At 37.5% G+C, this 18,523-nt stretch overlaps 1 protein-coding gene across 1 annotated transcript; it reads left to right on the top strand.

The window, feature by feature from the left end:
* The first annotated feature begins 1,088 nt into the window (after positions 1 to 1,088).
* Positions 1,089 to 17,842, top strand: LOC134799565 (carboxypeptidase A4-like). Its single transcript, XM_063771998.1, has 9 exons — positions 1,089 to 1,937; positions 2,661 to 2,795; positions 5,636 to 5,785; positions 6,635 to 7,139; positions 10,591 to 10,794; positions 11,164 to 11,263; positions 14,344 to 14,655; positions 15,758 to 16,028; positions 17,514 to 17,842. Exons 1-9 carry the CDS (start codon positions 1,667 to 1,669, stop codon positions 17,819 to 17,821), a joined length of 2,256 nt encoding a protein of 751 aa, XP_063628068.1. The 5' UTR covers positions 1,089 to 1,666; the 3' UTR covers positions 17,822 to 17,842.
* The last annotated feature ends 681 nt before the right edge of the window (positions 17,843 to 18,523 follow it).

Here is an 18,523-nt window from a genome sequence, read left to right as displayed (position 1 = left end):
TTTAGTTGGGGTTTTAGGATTTATTTCATTTGAATGACAGAATTTCTTTCATATGTGCTCAGAAAAATTGATTGTGTGTCACATTAAAAGTAAAAATATTCAATTTTGTGATTTTATATGAAAAAGTCAGAAAATACATTTTCACCTCTAAATCGGTATTGTTTTTTGCTTAAACTGTCTGTCAGTGTCGTTTTCTAATAGATAGAATTTAAATCTTGAGAGCTCATTGCAATCAATCGTGAAAATGAAATAAAACTTTATTTTCAAGAGATTGGCTAGTATACACATAAATCAGTCGATATCAAAAGTTTCTATTTGCATTACAGAACAAGTCGCAATATTTTTTTAATCTCACATATATAAGGTATTATTATTTGTAGTCAACTATGTAACTTACTTCAGGAACATAGTTTTTTAGGCGGCTAAACTTAAAACTTCTCTATCGTAAAGTTGCTAATTTCACAACATTATTTTCAAAAAATCATATCTCTGTAACTACGCAACCTAGAAGGTTGATCTTTTGTGTTATCGATAGCTTATTTATTGTAGATTACTGGGGTATGCATAACTCCATACCCGCCATAAGGTACCTTTGACCGTGGGACGTCACATATACTCCGCCTGGTACTCCATTCCCGTCTTTTCTAGCTCACCTAACTGACACGGGCCTACGTCATCATGCGACAGCGCTATATGATAATATGCGATAGCGCTATATATAGCGGCCATGTTGTTGTGACGTAGGCCCGTGTCACTCTGGGAATGGAAGACCATGTTTTATTAGACTATGCATAGTTGTAAGTACTTATAGATGATAGTACCTGTACCTACGACGTAATTAGTTTACTTGTTACATTCCAGATCAACCTGGTTGCAGGTGTGTCAGTAAGAACCTACCTACTTACAAATATAATTAAATCAAATAACTAGATGATCGATTCATTTCAGGTACCTACCTTTAATAGCTAACCATCCGGCCAAGCTTCATCTTGAATTTATATATTTGTACTTAGATCTCATTCAGCGAATAGAGGTAGTAGGTACTAAGCAACATTTTATTTGCACAAGATCATCAAATTTGTATTCAAAGCAGGGCACTAAAGCGCGCTCATTACAGTAATTGGCAATAACAGGCAACATCAACTAACTACCTATGTGGGTAACCGCTTAAAAGTGTAGATATAACAAACTACCTACCATCAGAAAGAAAATCATTGTTTGTAAGGTCCCGTAAGTCGTTTATACCAAGAATATGCGAACAGGGCCTTCCATAATTAAAACAAATCGCGTATCATTATACTAATGGCGACATTATTCAAACGCACGAGTCACCATAGCAGCCACAAATAAAAAAGCCATAGGAAAGGTCCGCTCGCCATCGTCAAGTAATGCGGAAACTCAGAAGAAATCATAACAATCTCCTACGCTGCCTACGGATCCACAAATATGTAAATCATCTCATTAAAATAAACAAAACTCTAACATCAAGCTTATCCTCTTTCCTTAAGATGCGGAATATTTGGCATACACTCATTCGTTAGCCAGTTACCGGTATTGACATGCGCGTCCAGCGGGCCATTATACGATCTAAAAAGATAAATTGTGAAGCGGTATTTGAGATTCTGATTCATAAGGCTAGAGCGCCAACAGTGTTTACATACAAGTTATGGAGAACAACACAGCATCACCTATTATGGAATATGTGACTAATGAGACTTTGATTAAGCAAGTGGCTAACTTCTTCAACGTTAGTGTTGCGAATGTGACAAACCAAAGTGTAGTGCAGCAAGAGACACTCTTCGATTTGTACGAAGCCTACAGGACGAAGGAAAAGGAACAGTTGATTGCGTACAAAAGTGTGGCATACGTTGTCGGTACATTGATAATTCTAAGTAATTTAATTGTTGTTATATCCAGCGGCCTGATACTGCGACGAGGTACGTCTTCGATATGTTTTCTGTTTGAATACCTACTTAGAATAGCCAAGGTCAAGCAGCTTGTATGGTGTCATGCATTAATTTACTTACCTATTTCATATCAACTTACAATTTTAGATCCAAGATCAAGTTTGACACGGTAACGGTTACCTACTAATATTTTAGTTAAATAAGCTTTACGAGGTGATAACATGTAGACATCTTGTTACTTACCTATATATACTGTAAAATATATCATAAGTGAACGTGCGCCACGTTCAATACGTTCAGGCTAATCGAACTAATGTTTGGGTCAACTGTACTTAATGAAATTCTTGTGTAGTGACATACCTATTTCCCGATCCTTTAGGCAAATATATGCTTAGGTATAATTTATAAATACTTGCCCATGTATGAAAGTGACGTAATTCAAAAGAATACATCGGTGGTACCTATCCAGCTAAACTTCGTATATATAAGGTTCAATTAAACTCAGATTGCTTGGGTGAAGACTAAGAAAAAAACGGCTAATTAGTGTCCACAAAGTAGTAAAATAAAAACACTAAACAAAAAAATGGTCGCTGCATTCAAGAATTTTGCCCCCTTTTATTTCTTAACATTTTACTGCAACGTTATCCGCGTTTTAGAAACAAAGTCACATTCCGAGAAAGTGATTTTCCTCGAAAGTGACATCCTATATTTAAGGAAGTGCCTACCTTCAAAAACACCATAAAATGTTTCCAGGCCAACAGCCCAAGAGCACCTACCTCCTGCTAGGAAATGTGTCGCTGGCGGACACGATCATCGGCGCTGCCATCATCTTCGGGGCTATAATTGACAACTCCATGGCCTCCAACCCACTGTGCATATTTCAAATTGGTAAGTCAACAACTTTGAGGTACCTACTTATAATCAGTAAGTAGTTTTGTATATATTGTCAGTTGTACGTACCTACAAGTGCGAGCGAGTCTATTCGTAGTGGCCCGTAGCCCTACCAACACTACTCCATAAGCCGAAACCTCTTATACAAATACAGGGTGACCTTAGCCATTGGACAAACCCTGAAATCCCACGTAGGGTTACTTCTCAGAAATGCTCTAACGGTAATATTTTTTTAATCAAAACAAAAGATAAGAAATTAATTTATCAAACAAAACTTATTTCCAATAACCGACAACAAAAAGAAACATACTGTATTAATCATTGGCAGTGCTTTTGACAATTTGTTTGAAAATGTGCGGCAATGATGACATTTGTCAAAAGTCAGAATCTTATTAATGTCATAAATAAAAAAGATAATCAAAACGGTCGAAGAAGGTTTCAACTATTTAAATTACCTCAGGAGCTACTAACACATACAGGTTGCTCTAAAGTAAAAAAATCGTGATTTGTTAATTTCTTCGACACCTCTACACCGATTGTTATGATTTATGATACTTTGTATACGTACTTACTGGTTCTAAATACCCTAATGAACAATGTACATTTCGGCTTTGTCCAGTGGCTAGGGACATCCTGTATAATCACTAATACCATGCTGGCCGAGTCCTTGTTTGCCACCGACGTAATATAAAAAAAATCTTAATTACGATTATAATTTTACTGTCATTTGAGAATCAACTCGAGATAAATAGGTTCCTAAGTAGGTGCTTAATATGTAAATTAAGCTGGTCTCGTAAACCATTAAGAGAGATGCGACAGATATAAATCTGGTCACACACACTATGGTCAGCCATTTGTATAGATTGCATAAGCAATAAAGTACATAATTTATGTATCTGGTTAGTTTCTTTCGAAAGGCATTTGTTATTACTACCTACGTCCTGGCGTACTTAATAAAGATTAGGAGTTACGAAGTATGATTCTATCTCAGTTTTTTCCATTGATATATAGGGCTGTACAAATTTTAATTAGAATGGTTCCGAAAAAGACGCAAGTTCAAAAGAGACAGTTAACTAAACTTTAAACTCACCTACATACTTAGGTACCCCCTTATTCATAAACGCGCTACAAAGTACTAACCTCGGTTAGCTAATACTTAAATCGTTTATCGTTTGTCATTCTGACTCTCTCTGTCATTTTGTCTTATGTATTTGTAAGAAAGGGATAAAACATAATTTAACTAAATCAGGCCCGTAAAGTTTTATGAATACCCCTATTCATTAGGTTAGTATTTTTTTTTTTTCAGAAATGTAACTGTCCAAGTGTCCAGTTATTTATTAAACGTTAAAACGATTTGTTTGCCACCAAGAAATTTATGAAGAATAAACGAAATCGTGACGACACTTCAACTTCAACATTTATTCAGGGCACAAGGGCACTTTTCCACGTCAACATTAAATTTACATACAAGCAAAAAGAATGATAATACATTAATAATTATAAAATGCAACTAATAAATATATAGATAAAGTCGCTCTTATGACTAATCAAACATCTTTAGGTCAGTCATGATATAAGTTAAAGTAACTTGCCAATGAAAGAGGACCTTTAGAGCTCCTGATTAATGGTTTCAGAGAAATCATTGATTCTGTGTTTTATTGAACCGTGCTAACTAAACTTTTGTCATTTGATTATAAAAAAAAACCGGGCAAGTGCGAGTCGGACTCGCGCACGAAGGGTTCCGTACCATAATGCAAAAAAAAAAGAAAAAAAAGCAAACAAAAAACGGTCACCCATCCAAGTACTGACCACTCCCGACGTTGCTTAACTTTGGTCAAAAATCACGTTTGTTGTATGGGAGCCCCATTTAAATCTTTATTTTATTCTGTTTTTAGTATTTGTTGTTATAGCGGCAACAGAAATACATCATCTGTGAAAATTTCAACTGTCTAGCTATCACGGTTCGTGAGATACAGCCTGGTGACAGACGGACGGACGGACGGACAGTGAAGTCTTAGTAATAGGGTCCCGTTTTACCCTTTGGGTACGGAACCCTAAAAATGGTTAGGAGACCAGAATCTCCTAATTATTAATATTATTACCCACATTATCTAAGGAGCTAAATTTCGTTACCTTCGTAGGTTATTAATTTTCGCCGAAAATACTTGGGTTCAAATCGGTAGCATTTAAGGTCCTCTATCATTTGCCTTCATTAGATCCCTTCTGAATGCAACAGCCAGGGGCCTATTGCATAATAAAATACAAGCTAAATACTATTAGTGACTTTATATCCAAAATCACTAATAGTAATAGCTTGTATTTTATTATGCGAAGGGCCCCTGTATTTTTCTACTTAGGGCCCGCGGCCACATGTCAGCGGTGCGACGTCTCCGCCGCCGGGCGGCAAACCGCTCTGCGGCGTCGCCCGCCGCACCGCAAAATTTTGCGGTGTCGCGCGCGGTGCCGCCGAGCGGCGTGCGGCGCCGCGTGCGATGTCGCGCTGCATAGTAAATAATAAAATTCGACTACCAGGGTTTGATTAGCATGGATCCCTTCACAAGTGTTCTGCTCTTGCTGTTATTATCATCATGCTGTTATTATTAGTTTCATCAAAATTATTTTATTATGCAATAGGCCCCTGTATTTTTCTACTTAGGGCCACTTGCACCATCCAACTAACCCGGGATTAACCGGTTAAACCTGGAGCTACCATGGTTACCAGTACAATTTGACACTGCAGGGTTGGCGGTTTAACCGGTTAACTCCGGGCTAGTGGGATAGTGCAAGTGGCGCTTACAGTTTCATCAAAATTTACTTACCAACCATATTATCTCCAGGTATGATCGTGTGCCCGGCGATTGTGTCCATATTCAGTGTGGGGCTGATAGCCGTCGACCGCTATTTCTACATACTACACGGCTTATACTACCAAAGATACTTTAACACAACAAGAGTCAGGATTGCCATTGTTATCATTTGGATGATTGGTAAGAAGATCCATATATTTTTTATGTGTTTATGTTTTCATTTGAAAGGAACTTTTTCAAGATTGGCCGCCTGGATTCGAAGCCACATTTGGATAGTGGCGACTGCATTCGTTCCAACTGAGCTTGTCGGTTCCACTTGTCCAATATCTTGGTCCCATGTGCATTACGTCTCACTAATCAAAATTTGAGATGCAAAATACACATTGGACAAAGAATTGGACAGGTGGAATACCATCCTACCGAAGGCTGTATGCTAGTAGCTGAGCTGACGGGGACCCGAATCCCGTTTGAGGCGATGAAGTTCAAAATGTTCCTTTAATTATTAAAGTGACTTAGTTAATATTAAAGTTTAATATCAACTAAGTCACTTAGGTATTCGTAACTTCCAGAGATATTGCCCTTACGTGGAAAATAACACTAACATAGTAAGAGTCGGTTGCACCAATCCGTCTTTCATCATTAAAGTGTTTGCTAAATTTTATTGTATGGCAAGTTAAACATAGTTCACTGCTAAGTGACGTTGATCAGTCCGCTAAAATGCGGTTGGTGCAACTGGCTCTAAGTAAGTAAGCTTATCCAAACTCAAATCACATATTTTTGGATGTTGAATGTACCCGTCAATGACTTATAAACTCTTTGTAGGTACAGCGAGCTGCAAAAGTGCATACCCACTTTATGAATGGAATTCATTCATAAAATGGCCATGCCATTTGCAGCTGAGTGTACATCTACCTTATCTTTGCTTGTAGGTATCTATGTGCTATTATAAGTAGGTAATTAATGCTTTTCTTATTTGTACTGTGTAAATTTTGTGTGTTAACTTAACGCAGAGTATCTAACGTTTTGCAGGTCTCATCCTCGGATTTATGCCGGCCACCGGATGGGTCAATAACGAGCTATTATACACTAGATGTTACTACCACGCACTCTTCCCTGGCGCACTCATACTTTTTAACTCCTCCTTAAGTTTAATACCTATCATACTTGTGACTATACTATATTCTATAATATTAGTTCGTGCACTTAAGAACGTCAAGGAGATAAAAGCAGCTGAAAAGTCCGTTAATTTTAATTCAAACTCAAATGAGACACCAAGACTCAGAATATATCGTGGCAATACTAACCTCAATAGAACTTTCCCTACAAAACCCCAAAAAACCTCAATGAGACGGTGTGCGTCTTTTAATGCTATATGTGATAACTCGAAGAAAAGGACATTTACAAGAAAAACTGAAAAATCTAAAAGCATTGGTGATCTTAATAATGATAGTTTTAATGGCACAGATGACCGTTCTTATAATAAAAACTTGGAAAATAGCAAAGAAATGCTTAAGAGTCAATACGAAGACTCCAAGTTAAGCGTTTTCACTATTGATTCGAACTATTCTATAGCAAGCATCCCATCCTCAAGTTCAAAGTCAAAACGATATACAAGTAAATCAATACTGAATAAGTTTTGTAAAGAAAAGCCCCCACCGAAGCCAAAAGAAGCTAACAAATGGCGAGCTATAACCGTAGTAATGCTCACTACGGGCAGTTTACTATTCACTTGGCTCCCTTATTTTGTTACCGTCACTTGTTTTGTACTCTGTGAAGACAAATTGACAAACCCTAGGTGTATGCAGTACAGAATTGCGCTCGGAGGTAGCATTCCTACCTTAGCATTTTTAAACAGCATATTAAATCCACTTATTTACGCATGGTGGCACAAAGGTTTCCAAAAGACAGTCCGAACTATGTTCAAGAAATATTGGAGTATCAATGCTTCTTACTTATCTGGTTCTAGCTGTACATGTCCCGGGAGAGTTCACCAATAGTTGGAACATACTAGGGCAGTAATTCTCCTAAATCCTATCCATGACGAAACATATAGAGAAATAATTTTAATATATTGTTTAATGACAGTTCTCTCTGTAGAGTCGATTACCTACTTAGATATATAGTTTATGCGTCGTTGGTTATCCTATTTTGCTTTTCCTTACGCTAGGTAGCGTTGGTAGAGTATTTGCATGTATTGTATCCTGGTTGGTCCTCATCCTTTTTTGGTTGCAAGGTTCAAGTTCAACCTAAACAACACAATACAAAAAATGCATAGGTTTCTCGCTTTTTGGCAACCAAAACGGTGCAGGTACTGTTTTTTACAAAAGCAGCCGGAAGGGAAATCTAGGCCTTATTTGGGATTAATCTGGTTAGATAGATACCTATCCATATTTTTGTTCACCAAAGAGCAACTGGAAAAATGTTTTGTAATTTGTCTTTTCTTATGTACAGTCAGCTGCAGAGATAACTGACCCCCTGCATATTTTACAAATTTGTTATAAATATAAATTTGTTTGCAGGGAAGTCAACTATCTGTAGCTGTACATACGTTCCAGGGAACTCATTATTACGAGACGGGTTCGAACTCAAAACCTCCGCTTTACCAATAGGCCACCAACTCTAAGTAGACTTATTTAATAAATCGTCTGCTCCTTTACCTACACGACGCAATAAACTATATTTTACGGGTGCTTACTAATTATCAGACATCGTAAATTTTATAGCATTTTTGGTGCAGCAGAGTGGTGTTAACGGAATTGGTATAGATAATTCCAACTTAAATGGTAAATTAAGGTTAATATTAACCTAATTAACGCTAATTAATCATTAGGGTTGAAATTGTTTCTACCAATTCCGTTAACACCACTCCGCTGCACCGAAAATGCTATAAAATGGACGATGTCTGCTAATTATACCTAGGTGTTAACGTAGTTTTACGAATACTAGCTACTTTGTACCTAAAATCTGGTAGTTTCTTCACTGCACTATTTTGTTGTTTGTCTAACACACGATATTTAAAGGTAAAGTCCATGTAAAGACTATCATAACAAAATTTTACAGGAATATTTGTCGCAAGCTTACCGGCCATGGGTTGGACAGGCCAGACCTTCACCAACTATAGATGCTGGTACGTTGCACTATTCCCGAGAGCCCTGCTGATCATACTATCTGTCGTTGTACTATCAGTCATCATTATGGTTTGCGTTTTGTACTTTCTTATTCTCCACCGTGCTGTAAAAACTGTAGATAGAATCAGAGAAATCAAAGAAAGCTACAATTATAATATTGCGTTTGTCAACAAAGCGTTCGAAACAACTGAAGCTGAAGACAGCAGCTCCAGCAATGTTGACGAAAAATCGAAAACGACGGTCACTATAACAGTATCTAAAGAAATTATAACAGAAAAAGCTGGAAACTCTTTAGAAATGCATGAACTAAGCAAGAAAAATGTAGAAGAAAAGAGAATCGGAAATAAGTTAAAACAAAAATTTCAAGCGATCTCTAGTTACTACGGAAAAGCGAAGGCTGTTGATTCGCACCCGAGTAAGTTGAAAGCTGTCAAGACTGTGCTATTGGTTACAGCATGCTTTGTTGGAACTTGGGCTCCATATTATGTAACAATAATTGTTTATGTTAAATGTGATATTATGACCAACGGGTACGACTGCATTCCTCTAGAAATGTTAACATTAGGACCTTTGTATTTATTAGGAGTAAGCAATTGTCTATTAGATCCTTTAATTTATGCGTGGAGACATTCTGGATTTAAACACACTCTTAGAAATATGTATTGGAAATATGTATTAAGAAGTTTTAAATAAAGGTACATTCAGATGATAGATATTTTGAATGGGCCTATATTTTGCGTGTGTAAGTAGTAATATAATATTTAGTAACAAGCACAAGAGTGCTTTAAATAGGTCAATATAACTTATTACAAAACATGATGTTTGTTTTACTTGTTTGTCCCCATACCATATCAAGTGAGCTATCACCACACGTATTCATCATTTTTATAGTCTTTATTATAATCCAAAGCTTATTAATCTGATATATACAGGGTGGCCCAAAAATAAGTGCATTCCCGTTGCCAGGGAGGTCTTGATGGGATTATACTGGACAACTTGGCTTGGCAAAAAATTTGGCTGTTTCATACATTTTGGCTGGTCCATTTTCTATGGGAGGGTAAATTTTTTTTTTCGCGATTTCGGTGTTGGTCCCATAGTAAAAGTTGCTCAGTATAATCCCAAAACCTCCCTGACAACGGAAATGCACTTATTTTTTGGCCACCGTGTAGGTATAGGTAGGCCATAGTAAGTATATAAACATTTCTTGTGAAAAACTAGATATGGCATAAGTACCAAAGACATTTTGATGAGACGAGGTTATAGGTAGGGCCAACTAAATGTAACGATGGAGCAAAGAATAGAATGTTAAAGTTCTTAAAATGAGACTAGAATATTAAGATTAAGTCAAAAAAATACAATCAAACAGTCACCGTCCTTTTGTATTGTAAAAATAAGTCTTTCATGATGATGATGACGATGATTGATATACAATACAATACAATACTCTTTAATTGCAGACCTCACATACTCATAGTACTTATGTAAATAAATAAAATATTATAGGACAATTTTACACAGATCGACCTAGTTGCACAATGCACAGTACAGTAAGCTCAATAAGGCTTATGTTGTTAATTGTTAACAACCGGATTAGATTAAACAATGATAAAAATGCCAATAACTGTGAATAATCTTGGTTAATAATCTCTTAATAATTATGTTGAAAATAAACTACTAATCTTTGCGTGACAGCAGTCAGTTTGGGTAGAATGAAGCGATCGGTCATCTGTTTCCTTGCGTTCCTGGCATTAGGCTACGGACGCCATGAAAAATACGAAGGGTAAGAAATATTTTATTAAAAAATATGTTGCTATCTTTCGTTTTCTGTATTAACTATGGAGTAAATGTTGATTTCAGACACCAACTGTTCCAAATATCTGGGCACGCCCTGGAAATAGAGTCACTTGACTCCAAGTTGGATATCCTTTCTGCAAAACCATCCGTGGAAACGGACCAGCTTCAAGCTTTGGTGCGACTGTCTCCTGAAGTAAAACAACAATGGCTGCACTACTTCGACGAGCGACAGATCACGTATAAGAAAGTGATTGATAATCTAGCCGAGTAAGTGCTGAAATGTATGCATCCTACTAAACCGCTGCTAATTTAGAGATCTTGAAAGGTTTTATAAACCTACGGGCCAGGGCCGAGGCGTCCGACACTTCAGTTTTTTATACTTAGAAACATCACGTGAACACCGATCACTTGTCATAGAAAAGTAAGTGTCGTCCCGGGCCCGGACCGTTCTAGAGTGAGTCATACATAACAAGGGCCCCGGATAGCTATAGCAGTAGTATTTTTTTCCACTGCAAAATTAGAATAGGTAGAGCCTCGAAGATCTCTTTGTGACCGAAACAAGTTAGTAATAAAAAAATGCAAAGGATTTCCTTAATAATAAGTCTCGTTTAAGTAAGTAATATCATTATTTAACAGCGCTTTCCGTAATGAAGACGACCAAATTGAAGCTGCTAGAGCATCAGCCAAACGCAGCGGGCGAGACATCGGTTGGGATACTTTTTACAGGTACCAAGAGGTAGGTAGCTCAGTAATTTAATAATATGCCTTTAATTATTGCCTATACTTACTATTTAAATGCTACTTGTACCTATTTTTTTATTGATCAAATAAGTAACACAGCATTACAGTAAAAACAAGGCACTGTGAAACTACGAAATAATAAACAACCAAAAGCATGTCGGGCCATGCTCAATCTAGGGTTTCGTAATAGTTACCATTCTGTCAAAATAAGCCTAACGGGGCCTATTATACTCTAAATCATAATTAGATTAAAAAAAAAGTAATACAATGTTGCCACTTTTTACTAGCGCGTCTTGTATTTATGTAAAAATAAGTAAATAAAAGTACTTTTTTAAATCGTAGGCGTAAAATTACCAATAAATAAATTATCTTAGCGTATTTATTTATAAAAAGGAATTTACTATTTTACAAACAAATTATTGCAGTGGCAACATTTTTTGGAATCTAATTATGATTTAGAGTTTAGTAAGTATCATAAGGGAGTATTTGCAGCGCTTTGTAAGTACCTACTCACTAGACATGTGCGCCGCGCCGCCGCCGCCGACGATTTTTCCACGCCGCCGCCGCCGATAAATTTGACCGGCGTATAATGTAACCGGCGTGGGAAAATTTGATACCTATCGTGTCTTATTCCATGTTGCGTAGTGAATATATAGTATCAGAGGTATAATTTAAAGATCCTTATGCTTTTTCGCTTATTATTTGCCGGTGAACAAAATTAGCATCATTTTTGTCGTTGCGGTGTTAGCTGTGATAACGATTTAGTGTTAATTTAAACAAGATCTAGTTTCTGGATCTCAGGTCATTATTTGATATTTTTTCGCACTGCTTTTTTGTAGAACGTAAATGAAATTGTATCATCATCATCATATCAGCCAGAGGACCTCCACTGCTGGAGATAGGCCTCCCCCAAAGAGTGCCACAATGACCGGTCTTGCGCCACCCGCATCCAGCGGACTCCTGCGACCTTAACCAGGTCGTCAGTCCACCTTGTGGGGGGTCTACCCACCCTGCGTCTTCCGGTACGTGGTCGCCACTCGAGAACCTTTCCACCCCAACGGCCATCGGTTCTACGGCCAATGTGCCCCGCCCACTGCCACTTAAGTTTAGCGATTCGGAGGGCTACATCGGTTACTTTGGTTCTGCTGCGGATGGCCTCATTTCTGATGATAAATATGATTTATTTATTTATCATATAATATACAATTTCATTTAAAATTACACACGATCAATTCTTAGTTATTTTATGGTGATTATCAGCTTCTTTTACTTAACAATATATATTTCAATCAAAATTATAAAAATCAGTTTAAAGCTTCACAATAAGCTATACTTAAACAATTATGCTGCGAGTATCTTGGACACAACACCGTACAAACGCCTCCATACTTGAAGAACTTAAAGTGAAAGAGAGGCTCTCAGCTACGGTCAGAGCGTGTATCCTCAGATACTTCGGACATGTGACGCGACGTGGAGAGCAGGCCATGGAGAGACTTGTTGTCCAGGGACGGGTCAATGGCTGTAGGTCAAGAGGACGTTCCCCAATGCGTTGGACGGATCAGATAAAAGCCCTTACCAACACCCCACTTAACACATGTGCCAGAGAAGTATCTGCCAGGGAGAACTGGCGTAGAATCATTCGTCGTTCAACGTGACCACGACTGCTCTGTCAAGAGTAATTCGACGGAGAAAAAGAAGAAGAAGAGAAACAATTATACCTACTTATAGGAACTTAAATCACCAACTATCATCACTAAGCTAGCAGTAAAGAAAACAAAGTAGACCTTAGTATTCCATAAAACGGGACACTTCAAAGACATTCTGTTGAGCGAATCTACCTGCCAGAGACGTTTTCTTTGGAAAACGATGACATCTTTAATCTAACATTACATTTCTGTTAAACTTCAGTTCAGACAAATGTAAAGTATGTAGTTCATCATTATTTCGTAACAAATCCTAGGTGAGGCGACAGCGGCTGGGAAAAGTCATTATACATAGATTTAAGACTTAACTTATAAAGATTTTTTTTGTTTTATTTGTATTCCACTTACAAAGTAAGTATAGCTGGTCAAGCAAATCTAGTCAGTGAAAAAAGGCGCGAAATTCAAATTTTCTATGGGACGATATTCCTTCGCGCCTACATTTTTCAAATTTGCCGCATTTTCTACTGACAAGATCTGCTTGACCATACTTGGTACATTTTAGGCAGTATTTTTATACTTAAAAATACTGCCTAAAATGTAGCGTTTTAAAGTATCCTTTTTATTTTAATATTTAAACATACCGTTGGTAACCGTTAGGTTGGTATTGGTAATAAATGGTTGCCAAGTGTCATGATGGGATATAATTTTCGGCAATAATTTGGAAAACACACATAATATGTTTTGGATAGCCTAGTAAATACTCAGAAGGCTTTAATATAGAGTTTCTACAGCCACGTTCTCATGCAGTATCAAAAATTATGCCACGCTGATTTCACGCCGATCACGCCGCCGCCGCCGGTCATAAAATCATCGGACGCCGCCGCCGATGATTTTGCCATCGGCGCACATCTCTACTACTCACGTCTTTTTACTAAGAAAAGAAGATTTTTTGCAATAACTCAAAAACGACTATAGTTTTCATTGAAAGTATTTATTAAGCTCTTGTTTCACTATTTTATTCATATTTTTTGGACCCGTGGTTCAAAAGTTAGAGGGGGGGGACACATATTTTTTTTCTTTCGGAGCGCATATTTCCGAAAATATTAACTATATCAAAAATTTATTTTAGGAGACCCTTCTTCGTTTTAATAGACCTATAAAACGATACCCCACACTATTGGAACAAAGCAATAAAAAAAATTCAAAAAAAAACTTTTTGTATGGGAGGTAAAATTACTTTATACTTTTTATTTTACCGTTTTGTCGCAATGCATGATTTATGTATCCATGCCAAATTGCAGCTTTCTAGCACTAACGATCAAGGAGCAAAGCCTCGGACAGACAGACAGACGGACATGGCGAAACTATAAGGGTTTCTAGATAATCTAGGTGACTACGAAACCCTAAAAAATATATACTTACTCGTTTCTAGATCAACGACCACTTGGACGAACTAGCAGCACAGTATCCCAATTTAGTAACAGTAATGAACCCCGCCCTCAGTTATGAAGGACGACAGATTAAATACGTGAGGATCTCGACCACACGCTTTGAGGACCTGAGAAAACCGGTCATCATTATCGACGCCATGGTCCATGCCAGGGAATGGGTTACTACTCCGGTAGCCCTCTACATCATAAATCAGTTAGTGGTTGATGCCGTGGACAGCCAATTAACCCAGGATATTGACTGGGTCATAATTCCGCTCGCTAACCCTGACGGTTATGAGTATACACATCATGAGGTAAGATCGTGATAACCTTTGCCCTTAAAGCTTTTGTAAGATCACAATCAGCATGACTTTGCAAGTTTTTTCTATTCATATTTTAAAACCTGCATCGCGTTCGCCCATCGTTTATTTACATAATGTTTAATTAATCATTTGAAAAACAAACTTTGACGATACTACCGAGTAAGTACTTACTTATGTACGTGACGTCTTATTAGGTTAAGACATGCATAGGTAACTATTAGACCGCAGTTTGATAATTATAGTGGTGTTCTTGTAAATCTAAGGCTCCAAGAATCTCGATGTTGCTTCCAGAGTGAAAAGTGGTGTCGTTACTTTGTTAATTTAATAAGTATATATAAGTAACTATATATAATAAGTATGTATAAGTAAGTAAGTAAGTAAGTAAGTTGTAGTGTAAGTAGTATGGTGAACTATATAAGTAATTAAAATTGTAACAACTTATTGTAAAACCCATATCCCGCAAATAAACAATCATTAATTCAATCGAACAACGTTTTATTAGCAATAAGGAAGTGATAATTTGCACTACTGGTCAGTAGATCTAAACCTGAACATATGTTCTGCGATTTCGGCGGTCTCCCCAGTTTCGCTGCCATGGAACTCGATGGCGTTACGTTGCCGGTCTGCTCCGACTTCAAGTAATTCGGTTCTCTGGTACAGTGCGATGGCGATATTGACCGTGACGTAAAAAACCGGATTAGAACAAGATGGATGAAATGGCGACAGGTCACGGGAACCATCTGAGTAAGAGCGAATCGCCTAGCGTGGTACGGGCATGTGATGCGGAGGGATGAAAGTCATGTGACGAGAAAGGTATTACGAATGAATGTGGAGGGAATTTACGGGAGAGGAAAACCGAGGAAAAGGTGGATGGACTGTATGAGAGATGATATGAAACGAACGCAAGTGAATGATGAGATGACGGGCGAGAGAGAGGTATGGAAGAAAAAGACATGCTGCGCCGACCCCAAATGAATGGAATAAGGGCAAGCGAATGATGAATTTGCACTACTGGTAGGTATTTTAAAATCTATTTTAAACTTATTAGGATCGTCTTCTTACTTATTATTAGGATCGTATTCTTACTTATTAGGATCGTCTTTGGCGCAAGACCCGATCCAAAGCCCACCCCGGGAGCGACGAATGCCCTGGCGTTGACGGGAACCGTAACTTCGACCACTACTGGGGCACCTCGGCGTCCAGTGCTAACCCCTGCAGCATCATCTATGAAGGCCCGACTGCCTTCTCCGAACCAGAGATTCGTGTGATCAGAGATGTTGTCAACCAACATTTGGAGCGCGCCGCTATGTACATTTCTCTGCATAGCTACGGCAATATGTTCCTTTACGCGTGGGGAAATAACGGTAAGAATAGATATTAAAAATATAGGTGTTAAGAGGGTAATAGTGAAAGACCTCTTCTCCATACAAACGTAGTCGTCCCTGGATATTGAAGGTATGAAAAAAAATACACAATTATTATATGTATAGTATTAGTACATTACTACAGAGGCCGGGACGAAAGGGGTTGCCGGCCGAAGACATATAGACGGCCGAGCGAAGCGAGGCCGAATAGCTCTGAGCGCGGGCAACCCCATTTCCCGCCGAGGTATGTATAGTGCTTTTCTCAAACATGCAATGAAATAAATAAAATAAAAAATCCACGAAACCCAAGTTTTATTTATAGAAAAAACTAAAAGTAAACTACACCCAAAATATAACCAACACGTACCTATATCATTATCACGCGTATGTTTTACACGAGTCGTGTATTTTTACTACCCGTATATTTTCATGTATCTTTGATTTTTTCGCCTTGTATCCGTCTGACTGTCGTTTTCGTCACATAAGTTTACAGTCATAGTCTTTCATGTTGATATCATGTTTCACATACATATCGTTGCTTTATGCATGGAGTAAATAAGTATAATTTCCACAGTGTTGACGAATTTGTAGTTACATTCATTTAAAAAATGCCACAAAACTGTTTCTAATAAACTGTAAGACATTTTTCTTAGTTTCTCAAATAATAAAATTGCCATAAGCAACCATATACATACTTCGTCTTTGACTTGGCGGTAGAGGCAGCAAGTTATTAAAATCAATTCTGCTTACGCTGCCAATTCCAACACCTACGATTACAATTAATATTAATTGCATTATTTCGTCGAAACTCATATTAAAGTCAAAAAATCAACAACGCACCATAAATCTAATAAAACAGAATCAATATTTTTCAACTTTGCCTCCATAACAATTTAAAAAAATATAACTACGCGTGTTTGAGTAGACCTTTTTACCGCTAACGTTTAGATGAAATATTTTAAATGTTTTTATTTGTGTAGTTAAATTTATAATTTAAAATTATAAAATTATAGAATGTATTATTTATTAAGTTCATGTTGATTTTATACAAATAAAACTGCAAATTATAGCAAACATTGTTTTATGTTTTTTTTTTATAGGCGTAGTGGCAGAGTGTCATTACGAACCATAAAGCAAATACTGCCTCTAGTTTTTTTTACTGGATGAATGCCACGATGCTGTGTCACAAATATCTATGAAATGAAAATTAAAAAACAGGACTTTACCGGCCTAGGCCCGCAAGATGTGTATGAAATTCCATTAACGACCTTTTGTCCTAGCCGCACCTGAAACGTCATACTTCGCAGCCTATTATAAGGAACATAACATCAATATTTCATTGCATGTTTGAGAAAAAGAATATTAAACACAGCTATGCCCGCTTGTTCGATTTTTTTAGATTTTCTAGTTACTATAAAAACATATTATATAGGTACATATATATACATAAATACATTATTATTAAACTTATCACTTTTCTTTTAGGTACTCTTCCTTCCAACGGCCTAGCGCTCCATCTTGCCGGTGTGACCATGGCAACGGCCATAGATGCTTTGGCGTTAGACAAAGCTCCCCGCTACGTGGTAGGCAACGCTGCCCAAGTACTATACTTCACGACCGGCACATCGCGCGACTGGACCCGTGCCGTGGGCGTCCCTCTGACCTACACTCTGGAACTGCCTGGTTACGAATACTTGTTCGAAGTGCCTACACAGTACGTGGAGCAAATTGTCCAGGAAACCTGGGCTGGTATAGCGGCAGGAGCGCATTACGTCAGGACGATCTATGGTTAATCACGGTTCTATCTTGCCATCTACCCACATGTAATAATAAACTCTTCTCGTCTTTCTACTTTAGTGTTTGATTTTTCTTTTAGAATTTGTAATTTATTTTAAAAGCTCTGGTGGCGGTGGCGCGCACGCTATAGCGTGCGTCTTAAGATAGCAAACCATAACGACCATATTAGTCTCATGGTGGAGATGTAGGGTGAGCGTAGGTCAAAGAGTAAGTAGTATAATAGCCATAGAACTTAGTATTAAAACAAAAATCCCATGCAATTATATTCGCAAGTATAAAAAGATATAACTAACTTCTTAATTACTTGTAAACTTTCGCTGTAGCTAGTCTTAATTTACAGTTTCATTATGTTCTGAAACCGACATGTACATATCGATATTAGGTTGCAACGGCTACTATGAGTAATACCAAGTAATACCTACTCGTATACCACAGACTGCAGTCGCAAAACAAGGAACTAAGATAAACAAAAACAACACACTTCTAGTTCTAAGTAACAACAGTCTTCTAGGTAATCTAGGTAGTCCAAATAACAATAGACCATAGAAATACCTAGTTAGAAACTGAGTTACAATTCCTAATTCACAAAACATTTGCCTGAGTTCGATTTTGTATTAAAGTATTGACCACGCGCGATAATTTTGCACGATGTTTTGTTGCGATATAATTTGGGTATTCAAATTTTTCGGATCTTAATG

Source organism: Cydia splendana, chromosome 18 (genome assembly GCF_910591565.1).
Source record: "Cydia splendana chromosome 18, ilCydSple1.2, whole genome shotgun sequence".
Classification (NCBI taxonomy): Eukaryota; Metazoa; Arthropoda; class Insecta; order Lepidoptera; family Tortricidae; genus Cydia; species Cydia splendana.
Note: the sequence above shows the minus strand (reverse complement) of the source record. Positions and strands in the feature narration are given on the sequence as shown.

Bases quoted from the DNA above. Each gene is read 5' to 3' on its own strand.
- LOC134799565 (XM_063771998.1), top strand. From the start codon at position 1,667: ATGGAGAACAACACAGCATCACCTATTATGGAATATGTGACTAATGAG. The intron at 1,938-2,660 runs GTACGTCTTCGA...AAATGTTTCCAG, and splicing joins CGGCCTGATACTGCGACGAG to GCCAACAGCCCAAGAGCACC. The intron at 14,656-15,757 runs GTAAGATCGTGA...CTTACTTATTAG, and splicing joins ATGAGTATACACATCATGAG to GATCGTCTTTGGCGCAAGAC.